At 40.1% G+C, this 20943-nt stretch overlaps 1 protein-coding gene across 5 annotated transcripts in view; it reads left to right on the forward strand.

The window, feature by feature from the left end:
• PPP3CA (protein phosphatase 3 catalytic subunit alpha) overlaps positions 1-7078 on the forward strand; it is a 216276-nt gene extending 209198 nt beyond the window's left edge. For all 5 annotated transcript variants that reach the window (XM_063458570.1, XM_063458571.1, XM_063458573.1 and 2 more), the window contains one exon: positions 5074-7078. In XM_063458570.1, coding sequence (XP_063314640.1) covers positions 5074-5270 — 197 coding nt within the window. In that variant the 3' untranslated portion in view covers positions 5271-7078. The remainder of the gene's footprint in view (positions 1-5073) is intronic.
• Positions 7079-20943: the final 13865 nt, after the last annotated feature.

Below are 20943 nucleotides of genomic sequence, written 5' to 3' on the forward strand. Positions count from 1 at the left end.
CATGTGTTTTGTTTTGTTTTTCAACATGTGCACAGTTTTTAAAGTATTTGTGTAAATGGAGCATCTATTTTTAACTTTAAAACTTGGAGTAAATATTTTTGAAAATAGTACTTTTTCAGAATCGTAATTTCTCAGCTGTCTAATTTTATTGACGGCTTAGTTTAGGTAGGATAGTTGAGTTAATGGCTTTAAGTTTAGAAAAAAAGAAGAGCCTTATCGCTGCCTTATAATTAACATTTAATTAACCTTTCTAAGCCTTCAGAAAGAATGGCCATAACAGAAAGTAATTTTTACTTCAGCAATAACTTTAAACAGGACTCATTTTGAAAAAAAATATAATTGTGAATAAACCAGATTTAAGCAAAGATATTTATTATACCATACACAAAACATGACAGAACCAATTTAATGCAGTCTTAAAGAACTAGAAGAAATTAATTACAAATAAATCTTTAAAAAATTATACACATTTTTGCAGACACCTGTCTAAGTCAAAAATACCTTGTACAAAATGTACATGCAATTTATTTTAGAAAATAATTCTTAATAAACGAGTTAATACAACTATCGTAACAAATAAAAAAAAATGTATATCTTTAAAATAAAAATAGACAAATTGTTATTCTGAACACAAAATGTGTTCAATATAAAAAGTAGTAGTACATGATATGTAATAGAATAAAAGTAACATGTTCTCCATTTCGGAGAAGTAAACCCGTTCTAACCAGAGTAGATTTTGCTTTTGAATTTTTATTTTCTTACTTTCTTCTGTTACCGTTGTATAATCAATTAGCTCCTTTTTAGCAACTTTTTTTCGAGCTTCAAATTTGTTTCTGAATTCTACTTACAAGATCATCAACTATATGCACAACCGCACAAACAGATTATTAAAGAAAGAGCAAGAAAAAAAAAGTATATTTGTGATTGGCCTCTTCAAATTAACTATTTTATAAAAATCACCTGCATTAAATTGCTGACTATTTACACGTATTTTCTATTTTTTAATTTTTTTTTTACTTTTTAAAGTTGGTCTTCATATGTATATTTTTTTTTCTATCTTGACATGGGTGGCAGACTGAAAAGCTTTGCTTATAGATTTTGCTTCTGTTTCATCCTCTCTTTTTCACGCTTCCTCACTTTTCTAATTACCTGTGTGCTATCAAGTTAACATGAGATGTATAAAACAATGCATTCATTATTTTTATTTTTTTATTGCCCATCAATGGTAAATCTATCCACAGGAGTTCATCTCGGCTAGACAATTTTTTCTATATTTCAGTAGATATTACTTTTGGGTTCAAGTATTTTTTTATTGTTGTTTCTTTCTATTTGGGATGGTATTTCTCATCCAGCCCAGTTAGAAATCTCGTCTAAGCCATATTTCTGAATGTTCTTATGTTTCTAACATCCAGTGTTTGATGTGATTAATTTAGATTAGAATAATGTGTTTAGCTTGTGGATGATTCCAAAAACAGGTGCTGCTTAGAATAGTGATGACTATTATACAATGCAATTCCCCCAGTGTTTGGAAAAACCATTTAAGCAATTAAAGTAATGATAAAGAGAACTGTAATGTAAACAAATCTCCTACAATGGGATTTACCTTGACTGATCTCTTTAAAGTCTGCCATTGTTTGCCACATATGAGTAAAATTCAGTCCACTCAGATGTTAAAAATGTTTTCAAATGAAATGGAGTTTTTTTAATGCAACTTTATAGGTAGTGTGGGGACAAAAGTGCAGAGGTGGATATATTTTGTGTGCTAAGGAAATATCAACAGTTTTTTGTTGAAAGGGAAATCTTAAACTTACATTCTTAAAGCCACATATAGTTAAGGTTGGGTAAAGACATCAAAGAAGTTAAAGTTGAACTATTTTTTTAATGTCCAGATAAAAGTTACTGTTGGGAACTGAAACATCAAACAGAGTATGCTTATGGAATGGTAAAAATGGTGTGTATATACATGCATGCACTATATGGACAACATAATTGGGAAACCTGACCATTACACAAACAGGGGATTTTATGGCATAGCATTCTAAATCCACAAACATTAATATGTAGTTGCCCCCCCCCCCCCCCCCCCCCCCCAAGATAAGAGCTTCTACTCTTCTCCCACAAGATTTTGGAGTGTTTCTGTGGAAATGTTTGCCCCTTCATCCTGTAGAGTATTTCTTAAGTCAGGCACTGATGTTTGACAAGCAGGCCAGGCTTGCAATCTCTGTTCCAGTTAATCACAAAGGCATTCAATGGGGTTGTGGTCACCGCTCTTCCACACCAAACACATCCAACCATATCGTTATGGATCCTGCGTTGTGTGCAGTTGCACAGTCATGCTGGAATAGAAAAGGGCATCTCAAAACTTTTCCCACAAAGTTGGAAGCAAATCATTGTCCAAAATGTCTTGGTATGCTGAAGCATTAAGCATTTCCCTTCACTAGAAGTAAGGGGCCTAGCCCCAACACCTGGAAAAAAAGCCCCATGCCATTATCCCTCTTCCATCAGTCAGACTGGTAATGTTCTCCTAAATTCTGCCAAATCCAGACTCGCTCATCAGACTACCAAACAGAAACACGTGATTAGTCACTCCAAAAAAGATGTTTCCACTGCTCCAAAGTCCAGTGGTGACGGGCTTTACGCCACTCGATTCAACGATTGGCATTGTACCTGGTGTGAGGCTTGCATGCAGCTGCTCGGCCATGGAAACCCATTCCATAATTCCATAATAAAAATCCTTATTTAAATATTCTAGGTTATATTTCTACACTTTGGGGTTACAATACAAGCTTTTTTCTTAATTATATGTGCGAACGCAAGTTTGAATTTCCTTTTAGGTTATAGATATATACATTACAGGAAGCAAACATGTCTAACTCTGCACTTTTTTGTGTGCCATCTCTATCGCCCCCTACAGTACTAGAATGGTGCAGTGGTACACAAATGTTGTTTATTTGCTTTTTTTTTAACATTGCACTATATTGGATTTTATTCATGTGCTTTTATAGCACAGAGTGGCAAATTTAGGATGTTGTATTTAGTAATGTTAAAATCCTTCCTAAACCAGCCCTCTGGCTGGCTGGGCATTGTGGGAGATGTTGTCAAAAGCTGGAGTGCAAGAGGTTAGTCTTTACTGACCTAGAACAAAGCTGGGTTACAGGAAACCTTGTAGATCTCTCCTTACAATTCCAATCACTGTCAGAATGCCAGTCTGTAGCATCCATAGACTTGCAGTTTATTTAAGAATGCACACACATATATTTATTTAATGGTCTATGGCTGCAGAACTATCTTACATGGTCCAGCTGTCTACAATTTACCCCTTCAGATAAGTGTAGGAGATTAGTAACTAAAACTAATAATTCACTAATTATTGACTACTATCAAATGACATGACGATATTAAATTAACAATGGTTCTGTTACAGTTAACATTTTATCAAAAATATGCAAAAACTAAAGTTTCTGTTTAAACACAACCTTATGTTGTAGTTTCTAAAATGTGTTTCTATGCAAGTACTGATTGTGCCAAATATTCGGTGTTTTGGGCATGCTGTTGATAATAAATCATCCATGTATAAAAGTTTGCAGTTCTTATTTCCCCAGCCAATAATAACACTTACTTTTATCTGACCATTACTATGTGCCTTTGATAACAAAATTAATCCATTTGATTCCTTTATAGACTTAATTGAGCAAGAAACATAGTTGGTCATTTAATGATTGTGAATGCTAGCCTTTGCAGTTATTTCTGAACTAGATTTACCATGAGGTTCTGCATCAGGGTAAATGTAGTTTACAAAGAAGCACAGTGCCAAAGTTAGCCGTCACTGGTATGAATGTGCATGAACAAAAACACAGGGATTATGCAGCTTTCTATTTCTATTAGTTTTAAGTCATGCTATATTGTGACTATTTTTGCTGTAGTATTGAAACCAATTCTTCCCTAGTGTTTATCAGTAGAGAAACGTGGTAAATAATTGTTATATGACTCATTTAGTCTATTTACGCTTCATACCGTTTTTAAATATTCGTGAGCTTTTTTCTATTATATTAGCTTTTCCTGTAACTGTAAAAAAAACATCCTCTCTTAATTTATATTAATAACGTTGGTCTCTGCTGTGGATTTACTATTCCCCAATTGCCAAATACGATTTTAATGACAGGCTTATTTTTTTGAGATTAAAGAAAACTAATACAGTTTTTTAACTTTATTGTATAATTTTCCTTTATAAATCTTATGACATACTGCCATAAATGAATATATCCCGTTGTAGAATACAGTGTATCCTTCATTCTATTGTTGTCTGTGTAGTGCTGTTAAAGTGTGCATGCAAAAATGTCTACACTTTGTAATAACTTATATATTCACTTTTTATATTCTTGAACTATATTGTAGCGTGTGTATAAGTGTATTGTGTATATTGTTTCTATTATTGCAAAATATTCACTGCATACTATATGATTAACAATGATCTAACTGCAACGTTAACTGCAGCATGAAAAAAAATACAAAACTAAACATATATATAATGCATAATTAAAAGTTAATATATATATATATATATTAACTTTTAGGAATAAAAAAAAAAACCTCTAAAAAACTTTATATAGTAAAGAAAAACTGTGAATGATTAGAAAGAGGTAGTAGCGATTGCTAGATAGTAAGCAATTCATCCAACAAACACATGAAGTAGGACAGTTAAACAATTCTATACTTCATTTGTTTGTGTTGTAGCGTGACCCGTAGCCAGGTTTTTAACCATACAAAATGATATACTGTATAAAACAATATGAGCTGAACTCAAATGGATGATCATTTTTATATTCTTATTTATTTTATTTTTTGGCTGGCATTGTTTACGTTTTCAGTAGATTCATTGGTTTAGAAAAATTTTGTGTTTTTTTTTTTTGTTTTGTTTTTTACACATAAGCCTATCACGTTTTGTTTTGATTTTTTTTCTGTGAAGTTTTTGTTAATGCTTTTGCTAGAAGTGCTTATCATGATATAATTTCCTTATTAACCCTCTTCTAATATTTTTAATTATTTTCTTCAATTCTGACATTTTTCATTCAGCAATCAAAGGATTTTCGCCACAACATAAGATCACTAGTTTCGAGGAGGCGAAGGGCTTAGATCGTATTAATGAGAGGATGCCACCACGCCGAGATGCTATACCTTCGGATGCCAACCTTAACTCTATCAACAAGGCTATATCTTCAGAGACCAATGGTACTGACAGCAATGGCAGCAACAGCAGCAATATTCAGTGACCACTTCCTGTTCATGAATATTTTTTGTAGCTGCAAGGCATGGCAGAATTGCTGCGTATCGGCAACTGGGTGATCTTGATGTGGGAAAATGCTACTTACTCTTTGGGTTTTGTTGTTAAATAATTCAGTTTACAATGTCATCTGAAAACAGATAGTCAAATCTCTTCTATTGTAGGCGCATGCCTCATCTGGATATGCCTATAACTGCTTGTAGAATACAAACAAAACACCTATTTCTGGTATACATAAATATATATTTCAAAGTTAGGAGAATAAACGTATTTCTCAGCTCTATTGGGGACTTCTAGTTACATTACTGAAAGGCCTTCTTTTAGTCACTGAACATACAGTATGTCTTTGTTTAATTTCTTACTAACTATTGTATGTTTACAGTTGCAGCACTAAAACTACAAATAGATGTTAAAACATTTTTAACATAATGTACAAACTAAAATAAGGACTATTTATTGATGATGTTTTGTTACTCTTGTAAGGCATTGGCTCACTGTTTTTTGTTTGTTTTTCTTTCGGGGGTGGGGGTGTATTTTTATTTTTGCCGAAGGAGCCTGCAGCACTTCATTAAGCAATGCATTGCTAGGCCATCCAGCAAAAGAAGGGTTAAGAACCATTCAGTTTGGTGATATTAATGGGTTAAATGCTGGATTATTAAAGTTTGGTGCGTTGCTTTTGTTAGTGTGGTAGAACAAATGGCAAAAAAAAGGAAATATATTAATGACAAAGAGTAAGAATGTTATAAATTTGTTAAAGATGCCAAAAAGGAAAGTTTAATTTTGTACAGATTATGCTTACCTCAGGTTAATTTAGTGTGCTTGAATGCCCTTCTTAATATAAAACATATAGCGTACTTATTTGGCAGTGAATATCTTATCTAAATATTATTTTTCTTTTTCTTCAAGAAGCAAAACTGGAATAATGATTACCATTATATGTATCTATATTTTTTCTTCTTCTTTTTCTTTTTTTTTTGTTGCTGTTATATCTAAGGTTTTTTGGTAAATAAAGTATTGGTTGTGGCTTGCTGAGTTTTAATATTTATGAGTGGTGCATTTTTAAGTATAGTGAACAAGACACCATATTAAGTGCAGTGAAAAGCATATATATTCTGTAAAAAATCTGCCTATGCATGTTTTATAAGACAAAATGGTTGTATAGGCCTGTATGGGACTGTAATGCTCTTAGTGGTTGGACTTATACTGGAAATGTATGTATACTGGCATACTTTATATTCTCTAAAAAAACAAAAACAACAAAAAAAAAATCGCTTAATGCCTTTGAAATTTTGTAATCAAATAAAATGAAAAAGCTTTGAAAAAATCTAAAGAGGGAAGACAAAATATTCTTAATGTTTTTTAACATACGCTTGTCAATGCACATATATATGGTTAGCATGTTTAGCAAACCTTGTGAAATTTAAAATAAGTTTGTGGGTACATGTGATACTCTTAAGTGCATGATAACTGTTTAGTGTCATAATAGTTTGGTCATTCTGTTACGTTACGTCACGTGCCACAAATATGTAAATTTTTTCCACTTTTTTTCCCCTTTATAATATGAGTTACGGGTTATTGACTCCTGACAACATTGAGGAAAAAAAAAATATTGATTAAATTAAGTCCATTGATATTTTCTAACAATTGTTTAAGTGCCCAAGTAATTCACTACAGCCTAAAGCCTTGCCTTTGTAATTTGACTTCTGAAATGTTGGCAATCAAAGCATGCACTTGTAACAATGAAAAAAAAAAAAAAGCATTTTATATTACTACTCAATAAAATGTGCATGAACTTAAGCAGCCTTCTGCTTCCTGTTCTTTCTCTTGTAAACAATCAATTAATTGCATGAAAGGAAAGTGATAGAGCAGTTACAATTCATAGTACAGATACATGACCTGTAAATATATTAAGATAATGGTAAATTGCTTCTCATGCATTACATTACTGGAAACTTCTTTGTACACAGAGATGTAATGAAGTTCTTTTGAATTACCGGGTGTATTATTATTATTATTATTATTATTTTTTTTCTAGCAGTAAGCCGACGTGTGTCTTGTCGGACTGTGGTCATCCTTTGTCCTGTAACACAATGTTCAGTGTTCTTATTTTTATGCTTTCCTTTTTCCTCTGATCTGTTCTCTCTGATTGCCCAATTTAGTACATAGTTCTTTCTACAGTGTATGTTAGACTTAAATGAAAAAAAATTGATAAATGCTTTGAGTCCATCTGTTTGTATTGTTTAGCTTATGTAGGTTTCTATATTTAACATTTTGACTTTTGTTCTTCAAATAAATCATAAATGCACATGCTTAATAATATTAGCATTTTACCTTGGTCATATATTTGGTAACACCCAGGTATAAGAGTGCTAAAATTCCATACAAATGAGATATAGGCTTTGATTTAATTAGCGCAAATCCCATTTTTCTGCAGTGTATCAACCCTCAGTAAGCCATTTAACTGTTCCGACCAATTTAAATTACTGTTGTTAAAGACTTATTGTTGGCCAATAATTATTTTTAATTCAAAACAGATACCTGTACTGTGATTTAAAGGGACACTCCACTGGCCAAATACAAAATATATAAACAAAAAACACTGTTTAGTACATATACTCAAAATGAACACTTACATGCATTTCATTGTGGATCTTTTCTTATAGGCTATATGCCTAAAATTTAGCTTGCAAAACCTACAATTCTCTTGTCTGCTGCCACATTTTGCAAAATGAAAAAAGAGGACACACTCTTCACACACAAAGCTTTTCAGCAAGCTAAAGTTGTCTAGGGGTCTGGAGTGACCCTTTAATTCCATTTATCAGACACATGTGAAGTTTTATTCAAAGATGCACAATATTGGGATATCATTTTTTTTTATTGGGGGGGAGGGGGGGGGGGTGGAATGGGGTAAATGATTAAAACCAGCCTATTGGAATCAATATGACCCCCAGATATAGTATAAGGTTAGTAAAGGGTGTTTTACTTCCTTATTCCCCCACCCACCATGCTGCTCATCGCAAAAGTATGATTTCTATCAGAAGTCTCATTAAATCATTTTTCAGCCCCACAAAAGGCCAAATTTCTATTATTATCAGCATTAAAAATGCAACAATACAAATTGAGACATAAACATTAATCCATCTTCACCTATTGAGGACTCTGCACAGGATGAGCTTCAAGGTGGAAAATGCATTTATAAGGGATTCCCAACACAATTTAACCTCAATCAGAGCAAACTGACAGGAAAATCTCACGTCTCTCGAGACTTGCAGTTCCACAGTAATCCTCCCTTATACTAATGTGGGGATCATATTGATCACTATAGGTGTTATTTATTTGAAAAGGATTAGTCATTAAACATGGCCAATTTAGGTACATTAATTGTGGGTTTATTTTAAACAGCTGACCTGTTTGCGTTTGGCTGCTTGACATTCTTTTTTTAGTTTTTTTGGTGCAGGGACATACATACAGGTTGTACGGACATAATAGAGGAGGCATACATGACAACGTAGATTAGGTCCAATCAGGTAAAGTGGGAGTTGCAGGTTACTTGTATCCAGAAATCCTGGCACAGCTCATCAAATCTGGCCTCGAATCTCTGCACCCAGTCCTGGATCTCTAGGTCCGCTTGATTTAATGCATGTCCTAGCATGGCGGCCATATTTAATTCACAATGAACAAGTGTCCACTGCAGAGTAGGGAGTATACACAGCGGTGACCGGGATAAGCCCCTCCGGTCCAGAGGGAGGGGGGTGACTGGGCTTTGGTAGATTCCTTGTGGAATGCGCAACTCTGAGCAGCACATCGCCCACCTCTCCCAACTGTCAGGTCGGCAATCCTGGTAGGCCGCAGAGCCTAATGGCAGATGAGGTGTGCAGGAATACTAATTTCTAGGCTGTCAGTGTCCCCCTTTAGTCAGGGTGCTTGCTGTGCATAATGATGAGCCTTTTGTTATCTCAAAAATGCAATTTTAGCTAATTTAAGGCTTGCTCAGGCAAGAGTTTCTGGAAAACACATCTTGCCAGCATGAGTCATTAAACCTTGCCAAAATTCGATTGGGAAAAAAAATCAGCTGACAAAAGTTGATAATTATGAACTGGTTTGGGCGAATTAAATCAAGATCATAGTTTGGTTATTTAACCCCTACTAAGTAGGTCCGACAACATTGGTCCTTACTTACACGATCGGTGTTGCTCTCAGTCTATCAGACAGTTCCCCCTCTGCTAATTAGGACCACAAGGGCCATGTGACCGCTCTGAAAGAGCGTTCACATGGCCGCAATAGTCGTCCATAGTGCTGCCTGCAGGGGGACTGCCTGAACTGACAGGGAGTCCCCCTGCTGGTGAAAAAATTAAAGTTAAAAGGTTAATGAATAAAAAATATATTTAATATATATATATAACGTCTTACTAAGTGTATTTTTTTTAATTAATATATACACATATTAATATAAAAATACACTTAGAGTAAAATTACACACGTATATAGATAATCTAATAACTATTGTGTATATAATCTAAAAAATAAATAATTACAAATAATGTAAAAATAATTTAAAAATTACTGTGCGTGTCTACCAGTCACACTCACAGGTAGACAGTCACACACACACACTGACCTGCTTTTTACCTCCACATCCCTTGGAATCGCTTGGAGCTCCTGGAGACTGGTTGTTGGGGAAGCAGGGACTCCTTCCTGCTTCCCATGCTGCAGTTACCCGGCTCATTTAGCCCCACCCCACCGCACAATAAGCTCCGCCCTGCCACACGCTAAGCCTCACCCCCTCTGCAATATATCCATATTCTGCAATCGGCGCCATCCAGTGAAAGGGTTTACCCTGCCATTTTCTATAACTATGACTTAGCAGCATGGCTGCATTAGCCACAACTCTGAGGATTCAAAGTTAAACCATAAATGCTTATAGTGATGAAGAGGTGTTTCTAAACAAAGTGTGCGAATAAGCTGCTAAAAAAAGGTATTGCTTCACTTTAAGTACATTTTCATTTACATAAATGCTTGTCCCATTGTGTACTAAAAAGTCCTACTTGTACTTATAGCCCTATGACTTGCAAAAAAAAAAAAAAAAGCTAAGAATATGTTAACATTGGGTATTTCTAAACTCAGGACAAAATTTAGAATCTATTTAGCACTGGTGTTTTTTGGAGGTTGTATATGCGTAACAGATTTTGGGGGTGAAAGTTAGAAAAAGTGGTATTTTATTTTTTTTTTCCATCATATTTTCCATTTTTTTTTATAGTAAATTATATGATGAAAATAATGGTAACTTTAGAAAGAACATTTAATGGCGAGAAAAATGGTATGTAATATGTGTGGGTACAGTAAATGAGTAAGTGGAAAATTACAGCTAAACACAAACACCGCAGAAATGTAAAAAGAATTTAAGAAAATTTAAAAACGGTCTGGTCACTAAGGTGTTAAAAGAACCTACCTAAACAAGCTTAAGCACTCTAACAGTTTATAAAGGACCTGACAGTGTTTTAGGATTTTTTAAATCTAATTTAATTTGCTTTAGATAGGGAAGCATTCTAATCTCCTTCTTAAGCACACCAAGCAATATATATATATAAACTAGAACTTGGGAGGCGTTGTTTCAGGTGCAATTAATTACTACATTTCTATGGTAGCTTATTAATTTATGTCTCTGGGATAAAAAAAATATAGTACTGCTCATACTCTTATTACACAACCCACTGTAGCTGGTCTCCTCCTCCCTAACATTAGGTACAGAAGAATCCAATGAAGTTACAGGACATTAAATTTATAAGGCAGGATAACTTGAATGTAAGGTTGCACCATATGCTCATTCATACCACTGGTTGAGCAGGCTGTAGCAACCACTGATCTATGCACATAACTGAAACTATATTGTATTTATTTGAAAGGCAACACAAAATGATGATCCCTTTTTCAAGTAAAATGCTAGAAAAGTATACCTATTTATTAACATTAACTGAGGAACACACATTCTATATAGCTCAATGTTTGAAACCAGATATATAAAGACTACAAACAGAGAATATTTTAGAAAAGTAGCTTGTTATATATCTTTTGTATTTTGTTTCATCTATGTTTATCTTGGTACATTGTTTTTGTGTTCTTTATCTGTGCCAATTACCCAATCAATGTTCACCTTGTGCTCACATTCTAAGACAAATTTACAATTTCAGATAAAAATACAAATGCACATGACCACAATTTTGTTCATAATGAGTAGGCACTTATCCAATGGTTTTCCAACCGGCCATAATATTTTAGGATTCTGTAACTGTTTCTGTAGTTAACGGTCAGTAGGCATGAAGGTTTTTTTTTTTGTGTTTTTTTTTTTTTTTTAGAATTAACCTCGACAAACTGAAGCAAAGCTAAAATTACTCTGGATAAAATTACACTGGATAAAATAGCTCTACTTGTCTTGTACAAATGGTGTAATTTTGCAGCAGGTAGGCTAGCAAAAATATGTTTGTTAGCTACCTGCCTGATGGCAAATGCTGCTTGTAAACCCGTGGGTGGGGGCCCTAAATAACAATGAGGGGGGGGGGGGGGCTACTGTCCTCCCCGGCCCCCACCCATGGTTTTTTATTTGCCCTTTTTTGGGGCTGAAAAATGAAGATTTTAGAAAAAAGAAGACATCAAATGGTAAGTTTTATATTTCTTTACAGGTTAGTTATTTTATTCCCCTCACTATTTTGAGGGTGAGGAGGGTAGGTAGGGGATAGTTTTTATTTGGGTGGGGGGATGGGTGACTAGGGGCTTAGGTACCCCTAGTCACCTTTTAGGGGGGGGGTTGTCTTAGGGCACCCCCCACCCTCATTATCTTTGTGGCCCCCACCCGCCGTGCAGGGGGGGAGGACAGTAGCTCCCCCCCCATTGTGATTTATGGCCCCCACCCACCGTGCAGGGGGGGGGGCCCATGCCCATGCCCATGCCCATGTCCATGTCCATGTCCATTTTGCTTGGGGCCCCCAAATTCCTTCAAATGGCCCTGTGTTCCTTTTTAAATACAGGCTCTTTAATCAGCAAAAGTGAATAGATTTGAAAAGGCAAAGGGGAAATCAGAGCAGAAAAATAGTTCCAAGAGACAAATGAGTGGTAAAGAACGACAAGCTGATCTTACAAGTTGACCATAGAAAGATGGGGAGGAGAAGTGGCATCACAGACAAAACTAGAAAAATTATAAGAATAGCAGCCAGAAAAATAGAGTTGCTCTGACTGCCACCATCTGATTCTTAAGTAAGAAGAGTGTGAGAGTCTGGACTGACACAGGAGTTTAGAAGGAGGTCACGGCCAGTGGCGTACATACCAGGGTCGCAGGGGTCGCGGCTGCGACCGGGCCCGGCCCACCAGGGGGCCCGGCCGCCCCTGCGACCCGGTATGTAGCCACTGGGCCAGCCTCTTCTCCTGGGGGCCCCAGGAGCCGGCCACCTCAGGGCCCCCCGAGGCTGGCCCTTCTGTCACCCCACGGCCGGTTAGGCTGGCGCGCGAGGGAGCACTCTCCCCCCGAGTGCTTCCTCTTCAGCTCCCTCGCGCACCGCACTGATACCGGAGCCGGAAGATGATGTCATCTTCCGGCGCCGGCATCCGTACGTGGCGCGCGAGGGAGCTGAAGAGGAAGCACTCAGGGGAGAGTGCTCCCTCGCGCGCCAGCCTGACCGGCCGCCCAGGAGCCACCACTGGACCCCAGGGAATCCCCTCAGCACTCCAAAAGGTAAGGAGGCTGGGGGGATTAATACAAAAAAAAAAAACTATTGTGTGAGTGTTAGTGTGTGTGTGTGTGTGAGTGTGAGTGTTAGTGTGTGTGTGTGTGTGTGTGTGTGTGTGTTAGTGTAAGTGTGTGTGAGTGTTAGTGTAAGTGTGTGTTAGTGTGTGTGTGTGTGTGTGTGTGTTAGTGTAAGTGTGTGTGAGTGTTAGTGTAAGTGTGTGTGAGTGTTAGTGTAAGTGTGTGTGAGTGTTAGTGTAAGTGTGTGTGAGTGTTAGTGTGTGTGTGTGTTAGTGTGTGTGTCTGAGTGTTAGTGTGTGTGTGTGTCTGCTAGTGAGTGTCAGTGAGTGTGTTACTGTGTGTGTGTGTGTTAGTATGTCTGTTAGTGAATGTGTGTTTGTCAGTGAGAGTGTATGTTTTGTAAGTGAGTGTGTATGTATGTCTGCCGCTGAATGTGTCTCTGTCAGTAAATGTGTGTGTCTGTTAGCTAGTGTGTATGCGTTTGTTCGTGAGAGTGTGTGTCTTCAGCACTTACCTTTCTCCAGTGCCGGACTCCCTCTCAGCTCTGAATGCGCATGCGCGGCAAGAGCCGCGCACGCATTCAAACCGCCCATAGGAAAGCATTACTCAATGCTTTCCTATGGACATTCAGTGTCTTAGAATCGCAGAAGCGCCTCTAGCGGCTGTCAGTGGGACAGCCGCTAGAGGCTGGATTAACCCTCAGTGAAACATAGCAGTTTCTATGAAACTGCTATGCTTTCAGCTGCAGGGTTAAAACTAGAGGGACCTGACACCCAGACCACTTCATTGAGCTGATGTGTCTGTAGTGGTCCTTTAAGTGTGTGTGCATCTGCATGCACTTGCGTACATACCGCGGTCGCAGCCCTGCAACCCCTGCGACCAGGTGCCCGCCGCCATGTGTTGCTGCCCCTGCCCACGGGGGGGGGGGGGGCCCACAGATAAATTTTCGCACCGGGGCCCCATGGGTCATGTGTACGCCACTGGTCACGGCATAAAATATTTACCTGTGTTCTTTTGAACAAAAAAAAACCCATAGAAGACAAGCATGCACATTGCCTTTTCAACAGGCTCAGACGTCTAAAAATAAACCAAATCTCATGCTTTCTTGAAAAACGGCCAACGATCGTGACATGCTCAGTTGCTTGTTACAGCATTTTTTAACCATTTGCGCTTACATTTTTAATTTTTTTTTGTGGAAATTTTATTTTGTTTGCTTCAAACTGACCATTCCCTCAGAAAAGAAAATCAGTTGTCTGTATCTGATATATTTAAGACTCACAACAATATTGCTTGGCATTCCCCCCCAAGTCTCCACTTCCAGTAGCACCATTGCTGCCCCACCCCCAATTAACCTTTATAGACGCCATATTCTTTTTTCTTTTTGTTTTTGTTTTCATGCATAGCATATTTATGACCGCAAACAGCTACGATATTTGTTTGCTACTATAATTTACCATCTCAGCAATGTTTTTCCTGAAGCTTTGCCCAACCACCTCTTATGTAATGAAGAAAAAAACAAAAAACACTCGGCAAGTTTTGAAGTTAACACTTTGGCAGCACCAATAAATACTGTGTTTCCCCAAAAATAAGACCTACCCCGAAAATAAGCCCTAGCTGAATTTTCGGGGTGGGCTGCAATATAAGCCCTACCCCGAAAATAAGACCTAGGCATTTTACCTTTGCGGCCCGGCGGGATTCCTTCTTCTATGAGGAGGAGCGTTGCGGGCCGCGGCATCGTGCAGCGTGATGACGACGTGCGCAGTGTGATGACGAAGTGCGCAGCGCCGTCAGTCTGCCTTCACGGATCTTCAGCGGAAGGATCCATTTCGGGCGGTGAGGCACTCTTTGAACTGTGAGTAGATACCGGTATTTTATGTCTGGGACTTAATTAATTAAAGGGGGGGGGGGTGAATTAATTAAAGGGGGGTGGATTAATTAAAGGGGGGTGGATTAATTAAAGGGGGGTGGATTAATTAAAGGGGGGTGGATTAATTAAAGGGGGGTGGATTAATTAAAGGGGGGTGGATTAATTAAAGGGAGGGTGGATTAATTAAAGGGAGGGTGGATTAATTAAAGGGGGGTGGATTAATTAAAGGGGAGCTGGATTAATTAAAGGGGAGCTGGATTAATTAGAGGGGGGTGGATTAATTAGAGGGGGTGGATTAATTAGAGGGGGTGGATTAATTAGAGGGGGTGGATTAATTAGAGGGGGTGGATTAATTAGAGGGGGTGGATTAATTAGAGGGGGTGGATTAATTAGAGGGGGTGGATTAATTAGAGGGGGTGGATTAATTAAAGGGGTGGTGGATAAATTAGAGGGGGGGTAGATTAATTAAAGGGGTGGTGGATAAATTAGAGGGGGGTAGATTAATTAGAGGGGGTGGATTAAATAGAGGGGGTGGATTAAATAGAGGGGGTGGATTAATTAGAAGGGGGTGGATTAATTAGAAGGGGGTGGATTAATTAGAAGGGGGTGGATTAATTAAAGGGGGGTGGATTAATTAGAGGGGTGGATTAATTAAAGGAGGGGTGGATTAATTAAAGGAGGGGTGGATTAATTAAAGGAGGGGTGGATTAATTAAAGGAGGGGTGGATTAATTAAAGGAGGGGTGGATTAATTAGAGGGGGTGGATTAATTAGAGGGGGTGGATTTATTAAAGGAGGGGTGGATTAATTAGAGGGGGTGGATTAATTAGAGGGGGTGGATTAATTAAAGGGGTGGTGGATAAATTAGAGGGGGGGTAGATTAATTAGAGGGGGTGGATTAAATAGAGGGGGTGGATTAAATAGAGGGGGTGGATTAAATAGAGGGGGTGGATTAATTAGAGGGGGGTGGATTAATTAGAGGGGTGGATTAATTAAAGGAGGGGTGGATTAATTAAAGGAGGGGTGGATTAATTAGAGGGGGTGGATTTATTAAAGGGGGGTGGATTAATTAGAGGGGGTGGATTTATTAAAGGAGGGGTGGATTAATTAGAGGGGTGGATTAATTAGAGGGGGTGGATTTATTAAAGGAGGGGTGGATTAATTAGAGGGGTGGATTAATTAGAGGGGGTGGATTAATTAGAGGGGGTGGATTAATTAGAGGGGGTGGATTAATTAGAGGGGGTGGATTAATTAGAGGGGGTGGATTAATTAGAGGGGGTGGATTAATTAAAGGAGGGGGTGGATTAATTAAAGGGGGGTGGATTAATTAAAGGGGGGTTCAATGTACATACCGGTACCGTAAATAAATAAGCCCTACCCTGAAAATAAGTCCTAGTGTGTTTTTTGTGACTAAAATTAATATAAGACACGGTCTTATTTTCGGAGAAACACGGTAGCAGAAAATGTACTTTGTGACATCGAAATACTACTCCCTTTATGAGCCATGCTGGTTTTTGTATCAACTATTAAATTGGTTTAAATAAACATAACAATGCTGACAATTAAATTACTCCATTCAACCACCCATAACAATCAATGGAAGCCAGTATTCCCCAGCTATAAGATTTGATATAACCTTAACATCAGTTACAAACTGAGCCTAACATCTTAATACCTACTGCCCCCCCCCCCCACCCCTGCGCGGCGGGTGGGGGCCCTAAAATTATCAATAAGGGGGGGACCTACTGTCCCCCCCCCGGCCCCCACCCCTGAGGCTTGAAATCCATCCAATCACAGTGCTCTGTGTCATTTTACAAGCGTGGGAAAGTTATTTGGAATTTTCCCACGCTTGTAAAATGACACAGAGCACTGTGATTGGATGGCTTGAAATCCATCCAATCACAGTGCTCTGTCATTTTACACAGCGTGGGAAAATTCTTTGGAATTTTCCCACGCTGTGTAAAATGACAGAGAGCACTCTGATTGGCTTAAACCAGCCAATCAGAGTGTTCTTAGCCTAATTGCAGGGCGTGGCAAGGCTTTATAAGCCTTCCCCCGCCCTGCAAAGCTCAGTCTGCGCGTAGCCCTCCATGGGTGAACATGGATTGTTTTGTTTTTTTTGCCCTCGTTTTTTTTTTTTTTTTTTTTTACAGGTTTTTAGTTAAAGGTCCCCCCCTCATTATTTTTAGGGGGGTAGGTAGGGAGATATTTTTTTTTGGGGGGGGAAGCGTTAACTAGGGTCCCCCCCCCTTTGTATTTAAGGCCCCCACCCACCGCTCAGGGGTGGGGGCCGGGGGGGGGGACAGTAGGTCCCCCCTTATTGTTAATTTTAGGGCCCCCACCCACCGCTCAGGGGTGGGGGCCGGGGGGGACAGTAGTTCCCCCCCTTATTGTTAATTTTAGGGCCCCCACCCACCGCTCAGGGGTGGGGCCCGGGGGGGACAGTAGGTCCCCCTTATTTTTAGTTTTAGGGCCCCCACCCACCACTCAGGGGTGGGGGCCGGGGGGGGACAGTAGGTCCCCCCTTATTTTTAGTTTTAGGGCCCCCACCCACTGCTCAGGGGTGGGGGCCGGGGGGGGGACAGTAGGTCCCCCCTTATTTTTAGTTTTATGGCCCCCACCCACCGCTCAGGGGTGGGGGCCGGGGGGGACAGTAGGTCCCCCCCCTTATTGTTAGTTTTAGAAAGCGAGCCGAGCTGTCAGACAGCTCAGCTCGCGAATGCGCATTCCGCGCACATGCGCGGTATAGCGCTGACTATCTTCATAGGGCGATATTCAATGCCGCTCTATGAAGAACACGATTGGTGCAGCGCGAAGCCGCGCATGCTCATCACATCGCGATGACGCTTCTCTCAGAGAAGCGTCCTATTGGGCCCCGCGATTTCGTCATTTTGACGAAAAAGGGGGCGCGGCATGGCTGGGAGCTCGGCGCTGGAACGGAGGTAAGTTTTTAATATAAAAAAAATATTTTTAATAATTGAAAGTTCATATAAAAGCAAGAAGGAAGGCTGGGGGACCTGTCTTTCTTGCTTTTATATGTTGACTAGAGAGTCCCTTTAATGTATAATGAAATGGATTCTTTCTGAAGTGAACCATCTATATCGTAAATCTATGGCCTTAACATCTGACACCATTGTGATGGAAACAAGACCTCATAAAATGGTAAGTTTATGAAACCAAGCATTTAAAGATAAAGATTAATTACCACAAATTATTTACTTCCCCTTTAAATCCAGTTACATCACTGTTCCCTTTCTGCTGTAATTAATTGTAAATATGTATATATTCATACTGTACAGGTTTATCCCCCTCGAATAGGTAAATTCTCATTATGAGGGTCTTATTCAAGTGGCCACCATGTCCTATGATTATAGACATGATGATGTCCAATCAGAATTTAGACTGTACGATCGATGCTCTTAGAAAGCATCCACTCAGCATATGTAAGGGACAGTAACAAGCCGATAGTTACTCAAGCTACCTAATCACGGTAATGTGATGTTCTTCCTTTCACTGAACGGGTTAGGTTAAGCTCAGATGTAAATAATATTCACGTCATTAGGCCACTCCCCCTGAATGCGGCTGAGTCCTCTCAGTTACCCACGTGGGTACCGGCCGGCCGAGATCAGTCACCACGTCTAATCAGAACAAAGGGATGTACTGACCAATCAGACAACGCGGCATAATCACGTGACACGTTCACACCGGCTTACAATTTACAGGGTGATTGCTACACGGTATATAAACGTTTACTGTGTTGCAAGACAAGTTCATTACTCCTGACGACGGCGTGTTAGAACGCTGAAACGCGCGTCGAGTTAGACTTACTTTTTTATTTTATTTTGTTCACTTTAGGTAGCACTATGGATTTATTTCTTATTTAAATGTATTATTTTGGCTACTTAGGCAGGCAGGGCAATAAGGTTATAGGTAGGCACTATCTTTATAGTGCCGAGGTATATAGGGAACGGTTTAGTGCTCTTTTGAGGTGGGGAGTTTGGGGAATTTGGGTAATTAATTGGGAACTTCAATCCTCCATTTAGGAGGTTTTTTTCCTCAGGTGGGGTAGTTTGGAAAATTTGGATAATTTACTGGGTAACTTTTATCCTCCATTCAGGAGATTTTGTTCCCTTTCCATTTTTTCTCCCTTTGTGATGACATTACTAGCAGTTCAGCATACTAAAAATGGCAACAGAATATAAAAATAATTTCTCCATTGGAACATAATTGAAAAATGAAAAATAAAGTGCGCTGTGCCTTTAAGACCAAAAGCAATTAACAAATAGCCTATACAAGTGAATAATAATCATATGAACAATACAAAAATAAATAAAGTGCACTGTGCGTTTAAATCAATAACTAAAAGTTATAAATAGTGATGTCGCAAACATAACCTTTTCGGTCCGCAAATGTTCGCGAACCGCCATAGACTTCAATAGGCAGGCGAATTTTAAAACCCACAGGGACACTTTCTGGCCACAATAGTGGTTGAAGGGGGGGGGGGGGAGGAGATCTACTCTCCTTTCTCCTCCCCGGCCCCCAGCCCTGGGCGGCGGGTGGGGGCCATAAAGATAATGAGGGGGGGACCTACTGTCCTCCCCCACTCTGGCCCCCACCCCTGGGCGGCGGGTGGGGGCCATAATTATAATGAGGGGGGGTCCTACTGTCCTCCCCCTCTCCGGCCCCCACCCCTGTTTGGTGGGTGGGGGCCCTAAAAATAACAATAAGGGGGGGACCTACTGTCCCCCTCGGCCCCCACCCCTGAGCGGTGGGTGGGGGCCCTAAAATTAACAATAAGGGGGACCTACTGTCTCCTCCGGCTTATAAAGCCTTGCCACGCCCTGCAATTAGGCTAAGAACACTCTGATTGGCTGGTTTAAGACAATCAGAGTGCTCTTTGTCATTTTACACAGCAGGGGAAAATTCCAAAGAACCTTCCCACGCTGTGTAAAATGACACAGAGCACTGTGATTGGATGGCTTCCATCCAATCACAGTGCTCTGTGTCATTTTACACAGCGTGGGAAGGTTCTTTGGAATTTTCCCCTGCTGTGTAAAATGACAAAGAGCACTCTGATTGTCTTAAACCAGCCAATCAGAGTGTTCTTAGCCTAATTGCAGGGCGTGGCAAGGCTTTATAAGCCTTCCCCCGCCCTGCAGAGCTCAGTCTGCGCGGAGCCCTCCGTGGGTGAAGATGGATTTTTTTGGGGGGCGCTCGTTTTTTTTTTTTTTTATTGCGTCGGTTTTTATGGTTTTTTATTTGCCCTTTTTTGGGGCTGAAAAAAGAAGATTTTAGAAGAAAGAAAACATCGAATGGTAAGTTGTTTTTATCTAAATTTTTTTTTTACAGGTTTTTAGTTAAAGGTCCCCCCTCATTATTTTTAGGGTGAGGGTGGTAGGTAGGGGGATAATATTTTTGGGTGGGGGAGGGGTGACTAGGGTCCCTCCCCCTTTGTATTTAGGGCCCTCACCCACCACCCAGGGTGGGGGCCGGGGGGGGAACAATAGGTCCCCCCTTATTGTTAATTTTAGGGCCCCCACCCACCGCTCAGGGGTGGGGGTCGGGGGGACAATAGGTCCCCCTTATTGTTAATTTTAGGGCCCCCACCCACCGCTCAGGGGTGGAGGCCGGGGGGGACAGTAGGTCCCCCTTATTGTTAATTTTAGGGCCCCCACCCACCGCTCAGGAATGGGGGCCAGGGGGGACAATAGTTCCCCCTCTTATTGTTAATTGTAGGGCCCCCACCCACCGCTCAGGGGTGGGGGCCGGTGGGGGGGACAGTAGGTCCCCCCCTTATTGTTAATTTTAGGGCCCTCACCTACCACTCAGGGGTGGGGACTGGGGGGGACAGTAGGTCCCCCCCTTATTGTTTTTTTTAGGGCCCCCACCTGCCGCTCAGGGGTGGGGGCCAGGGGGGAGGACAATAGGTCCCCCCCTATTGGTATTTAGGGCCCCCACCCGCCGCTCAGGGGTGGGGGCCAGAGGGGAACAATAGGTCCCCCCCCCTTATTGTTAATTTTAGGGCCCCCACCCACAGCTCAGGGGTGGGGGCCGGGGGGAC

This window comes from Pelobates fuscus, chromosome 6 (assembly GCF_036172605.1).
Source record: "Pelobates fuscus isolate aPelFus1 chromosome 6, aPelFus1.pri, whole genome shotgun sequence".
NCBI classification, from domain to species: Eukaryota; Metazoa; Chordata; class Amphibia; order Anura; family Pelobatidae; genus Pelobates; species Pelobates fuscus.